Source organism: Glycine soja, chromosome 13 (assembly GCF_004193775.1).
Source record: "Glycine soja cultivar W05 chromosome 13, ASM419377v2, whole genome shotgun sequence".
Classification (NCBI taxonomy): domain Eukaryota; kingdom Viridiplantae; phylum Streptophyta; class Magnoliopsida; order Fabales; family Fabaceae; genus Glycine; species Glycine soja.
Window position 1 is genome coordinate 80,245 of NC_041014.1, and position 6,080 is coordinate 86,324.

Genomic DNA, 6,080 nt, shown 5'->3' on the forward strand with positions numbered 1-6,080 from the left:
TATTGGAACTTATTTTACTGTTATACTTATTACTTATGGCTTCCTAATATTTATCTAGCAGAGTTTAGTTTTTTCCTGTAAAGGAAATAAATATAATGACTTATATAAGAGTAATTCCATTCTACTTTGAAATGGGACCATTTATATCTATCTATATATACAGAAGTTGAAGAGTTTGGACTTGGGACAATAATTTACAAGGTTTACATATAATTAACTTCGTTCACCAAATGGAGTCCATATTAAATGGTTGCTCCTGCTGCGGCACACAAGAATATTCTAAAGCTTTGGAAGAAGAAGAAGTAACACTGAGATTTGGGGTCATGAGGTGATGTTCAGTTCCAATAATATTATTGTGAGAAAATCCTTGAGGAACATATGTTGCAAATTAAGTGATGAACCATTTGACATACTTATAATAAAATATCATTTGCATGTTTCTGCTTTTTATAAAATTATATTATATTAATTTGAAATCCTTAATTGGATCAATGGGTTATTTGGACGAAGTTTATCCAAGCTTATTTCTCAGTTGGTTTCAAATTTTGAAGGTATTCAATGGCTGGAACAATTCGTAAGGAGATCTTGAAGGTCGTGCTTAGGGAGACGAATGAGAAAGAGGAAAAGAAAAAGGAGGCCGAGGCACCCTCCAAGCTGGACACTTCCAATAGTACGGGTGGTTTCGTGGCTGTGTCTACCGACATAATGAAGTACACCAGTGTGTATCCGGACAAGCCCGAACTCAATGTGATTTTGGCGGACGAGCCTGCTCCTTGGAAGAACTTGTTATACTATTTTGAGATTTACGTCAAAGACGCTGACTTTAAGGGCAAGATCGCCATTGGCTTCACTCTCGCATTATTTTTAATGAATATAGAGCCATGGTCAGTGTTACACGTACTAGCTTGAGTCTTAATTCATATTTAATTGTTTTTTATTAAAATATGCATTAATAAGTAAAAAACCTGAAGTAATTGAATCTTAATAATTTTGGAGAATAATTTTAAAAACTATATTCATTATTGATCAGTTTAATATCCTTAAATAAATCAACAATTATGAGTTAGAAATTACATGAACCAAATGTATATACTTACAAAAATATAAACTCTACTACATGCATACATGGCTGACGAAATTAAAATAAAAACATGGTGAGTGTTATATAGTCCCTAAACATATTCGATTTCAACAAGCTTTTAATTCCTATTTTTTTCTGTTAGTTAGGTGGGAGGACCTTATCGCGGGTCATGAAAGTTCTCATGGTGTGCTTTACAGTGGCGATGAGGATACTGGCTCAACCTTTTTATCTGGTGATGTAATCGGCGCCGGAATTAACTACTCCACGAATGAATTCTTTTTCTGGTAACTAAAACGATTCTCGTCATTTTTTTTAATGTTATTTAGTTATTAATTTATATAAATGTTTTTTATATAAAAATAATATTTTCAGTGAATTCAATAAATAAAATAAATAGATATAAAGTAAATAGTTCTTTACTTTCTTCCTTCAAAACTATTTACACACCATTTCGCTGCTTCCTTCTATGACAGCAAAAATGGTGAACTTGTCCACTCAGTTCCCAATAACTTGAGTAACCGCGGCCTTTATCCAACGATTGCCGTCCTTAGCCAGCACGAAGAGTATGTCTGTTGTACTTATTTTTATTTTATTGCCAACATTACTTACCAACTCTTTACTTTCAAATAGCAGCTTCTTTGAGGTGTTTAATTTTGTAACATCGTGTTTCATTTATCTCAGGATGCATGTTAACTTTGGGCAGAAACCATTTGCTTTTAACCTAAAAGTAACATTTTTTTTCATATTTTCTTTATTTTATTTGGTTATATTATTCAGACTTAGATGCTTATAATGTTTCATTACGTGAAAAACTATGTTTTATGCTATTTTTAATAATTGATTATGAATATCATGGTTCATGATTTTTTTCGATTCAAAAATTGAAAACAAGCCTTTGTGATTTGATTAACAATTTGGTAACCATAGTAGGATGAATTAGAATAGATGTTGTCTCAGCTGGCGTTCTTGGGCTGTTGTTTTGAAGTTGGTTTTCCCTTTTCCTATTAAAAATATGATATCCTTAGAAGGCGATGAAAAACTGTGTGCGTGCTAGGTTAAATATAGGAGGTTCTCCCACAGGAGGTTAAATAAAAGCACTTTGAGTAGGGATTGGAATGACTTCATTTTTTTCCCACTAATAATATGCTAAATAACTTATTTTACACTTTAATAAAACATAAAAAAATTACATGTATATTTTTAATTGATGTGACATAATATTATTGGTGAGACGAAAAAATATGACATGATTTTGAGTAGGATTTCAATCCAAGAGGATTAAAATCACTTGTTTCCAAAAATCACCTAAACATTGAAATTTAACTTACTCCAAAATCATGTCATTTTTTTCTCACAAATAATATTGTGTCACATCAATTAAAAATAACATGTAATTTTTGTTTATTTTATTAATGTATAACCCATGTGACATAATATTATTGATAAGACAAAAAAAGATAAAATTTTGGAGAGAGAGGTGATTTCGATCCATTTAGGGTGTGTATCTAAACATCATTACTCTTTAAACAAAGAGATCACATAAACATTGATATTTGTGAATGATTACATTGATCTCATTTAATTTATCATTTCATTCCAGTGCTATCTTAAACGCATAGTATTATCAATCTTTCCTAACTATCAAACACTCCATCAAGATTCCTTATTTCTCTCTATCGTTTTTTTTTATCAAATCATATCACTTATCATATTTATATTTTTCTCTTTTCTTTCTACTTCTCTCTAGGTGTCATTGGATGTGTAAATATGATTACTCTGGTTTAAAAAGTAACCAAGTTCATAAAACACAAATGCTACATACTTTTATCTATCATTATTTTTCTTAAATATTTAATATTATTCGATCAGGATTTCGAAGCACGAGAAAGAAGGAAGCAACAACAGAAAATAGAGGAAATTTCCCTGTCACCACAGGTCACTTACAGGTTAGAAAAAATCACCTTTAAAATTTAAATAACTTTGCAACTAAACTCTGATTTCATTATATTTTATTTAAATTGGTCATATTCTTTATTTTCAATCATTTTTAATCTTAGGTTGGGTCTGTAAGGTCCATATCACAACTTTGATATATTTTTTTTGTTAACAGCCTTATTCGCTCCTACCTGCTACACTCTGGCTATGAAGATACATTTAATTCATTTGATGTTGTTCCTTCTTCACCCATAACTGATGAGCAGACAAACACGTTAAATCACAGATCCACACTACGGCAGGTAAATTATTCAGAGAGCTAAGAAATAACTTATATTATATATTCAATTCTTTGCTTAGAACCTTTTCACCACTAATGACAAAAATCAAATTCAATATTTGTTATTGATGTCTTTTGTTTTGTTTATTGTTGGTATGATATCCTGTTTGTATATACTTGCTGATTTACAAACTTAATTTGCCTTCTTTTTTTTTCAATGAAGCTAATCATGAATGGGAACGTTGATGGTGCATTTGCTAAAGTGCATGAATGGTATCCACAGATTGTTGAGGTGGGCTCTCAGTTGTGCATATACCTGTTGCACTACTATGGTTGTTACAAGTTTGAACTGATATTTAAATTGTCTTTGGATTGTTTTTATTTTGTAGGACTGCATTGCTTTGAGGGCATATGAAATGCCTCTCGAAGTTTTAGCCAATGCAGTAAATGCGTTCGTGTTGTCTACAGATCCTCACATGGAAGAAGCAAAGGATTGCTTGCACTCACCTCTTGAGAGGTTACTTAAGCAGCTCACTGCCTGCAAACGATATGAGGGAGAAGATTTCCTAGTCGAGAAAGAGTTTAGCAAGAGAGATTAGTGTGTGTATTTTTGTGTTACTAGTTTTTTTTTTCTTTGTGTACAAGAGAGACTAGTTTTGATTTAGCTGTCTTGAACTTTGTAAACCTCCCTTCATTGTTTGATTCCATTGGGATCACTATTAAAAATTTTTACGACACACCTTCTAAGATGGTTCCCAAAAAATCATCGTCCTATATAAGGTGATGACAATTTTGTAAATATGTGGTGTTTCAACGAGACGGTTTTACAAAATGCGAGGGGCTTCATTGGTCAATTTCGATCGTCCTTATATACTATGTGCTTCAATCAAACATCTGAGTAAAAAAGTTATGGTTGTTCGAATTTGCAAGAGGCCTCGTTATTCAGTTTTGAGTGTCTCGATACATTATGGGTCTCAATCAAACATCTGAGTCAAAAGTTATGGTTGTTTGAATTTGCGAGGGGATTGCTCTTTTGATTTTGAGTGTCTCAATACATTGTGGACCTCAACCGGATAACCGAGTCAAAAGTTATGATCGTTGGAATTTGCAATGGCCTTCCTTTTTCAATTTTTAGTGTGACAATATATTTTGGACTTCTATCACACATTCAAGTCAAAAGTTGTGGCCATTCCAATTTGCAAGGGGTTTCGTCATTCAAATTTGAGTGTCCCGATATATTAAAGGCCTCACTAGGATATTCGAGTCAAAAACTATGGTCGTTTGAATTAGCGAGGGGGCTTCCTTTTTCAATTTAAAAGTTTCTCTATACATTATGGATCTCAATCGGACATCCAAGTCAACATTTATGGTCGTTAAATTTTTTTGAGGGGCTTCCTTTTTTAATTTCGAGCATCTCTATATATTATTGGCGTCAATCGGATACTCGAGTTAAAAGTTATGACCGTTGGAATTTGCAATGGGCTTCTGTTTTCAATTTTTAGCGTGTCAATATATTTTTGGCCTCTATCGAACATCTGAATAAAAAGTTATGGTTGTTCGAATTTGTGAGGGGCCTCGTTATTCAGTTTTGAGTGTCTCGATACATTATGGGTCTCAATCAAACATCTGAGTCAAAAGTTATGGTTGTTTGAATTTGCGAGGGGGTTGCTCTTTTGATTTTGAGTGTCTCGATACATTGTGGACCTCAACCAGATAACCGAGTCAAAAGTTATGATCGTTGGAATTTGCAATGGCCTTCCTTTTTCAATTTTTAGCGTGACAATATATTTTGGACCTCTATTGAACAATCGAGTCAAAAGTTATGATCATTCAAATTTGCGAGGGGCTTCATTAGTCAGTTTTGAATATCTTGATATATTATGTCTCAATTGAACATACAAGTCAAAAGTTGTGATCATCTAAAATTGCGAGGGGTTTTGTTATTTAATTTCGAGCATCTCAATATATTAAAGGCTCCAATAGGATATTCGAGTCAAAAGCTATGGTAGTTTGATTTGGCGAGGGGCTTCCTTTTTCAATTTAAAGTTTCTCGATATGTTATAGACCTCAATCAGACATCCAAGTCAAATGTTATGGCCGTTAAAATTTGCGAGGGGCTTCCTTTTTCAATTTAAATCTTCTTGATACATTATGGACCTCAATCGGTCATCCAAGTCAACAGTTATGGCTGTTAAAAGTTTTCGAGGGGCTTCATTTTTCAAGTTTGAGCGTTTCGATATATGTAGTGTCTCTTCCTCCTCTCCCATGGCATCCACCCCATCGTCATCTCCAATTCCCTCCACAAGGCTGCCATCAAGGCTGTCGATCTTTACCCCGCCACAGGCGTCCCGGTTGAGCTCTCCGACTACGACTTCCTCGTGAAGTCCGCCAGCACTTCCCTCAACATTGAGGTTTAGGGTCTAGGGTTAAGTGTTTGGGGTTGGGGGTTTAGGATTAAGGATTTAGGATTGGATTTTACATTCGATCTGAAGGAGAAGCTCGACAAACTAAGGAGCCAAGTTGAGAATCAGGAATATGTCATTTATTATAAATTGATTTGATAGGATCTTATTTAGGGGAAACTTAATCTCCTTTAATTATGTGTAATTATCACCATCCATCTACATAAATAAACATCCCAATGGGTACTCTAGCACACGGTTTTCACTCGACTTCCCTTTGTTTCTCTTATTTTACATGGTATCTAGAACCAGATTGAGTGAATAACGAAAATTGTCCCCCACCAGAATTTACTAAACTGGTCTTAATGTCACCAGATAAGAT

General features: G+C 33.7%; 1 protein-coding gene across 1 annotated transcript; it reads left to right on the forward strand.

Moving 5' to 3' along the window:
• The first annotated feature begins 558 nt into the window (after positions 1-558).
• Positions 559-5,713, forward strand: LOC114382646 (ran-binding protein M homolog). The gene is made up of 7 exons (XM_028342206.1): positions 559-884; positions 1,228-1,365; positions 1,555-1,644; positions 3,192-3,318; positions 3,520-3,588; positions 3,686-3,865; positions 5,543-5,713. Exons 1-7 carry the CDS (start codon positions 559-561, stop codon positions 5,711-5,713), a joined length of 1,101 nt encoding a protein of 366 aa, XP_028198007.1.
• The last annotated feature ends 367 nt before the right edge of the window (positions 5,714-6,080 follow it).

Coding starts and splice junctions, on each gene's coding strand:
- LOC114382646 (XM_028342206.1), top strand. CDS start 559: ATGGCTGGAACAATTCGTAAGGAGATCTTGAAGGTCGTGCTTAGGGAG. Junction 1,366..1,554: donor ACGAATGAATTCTTTTTCTG/GTAACTAAAACG, acceptor CTTCTATGACAG/CAAAAATGGTGAACTTGTCC. Junction 3,866..5,542: donor ATGAGGGAGAAGATTTCCTA/GTCGAGAAAGAG, acceptor CGATATATGTAG/TGTCTCTTCCTCCTCTCCCA.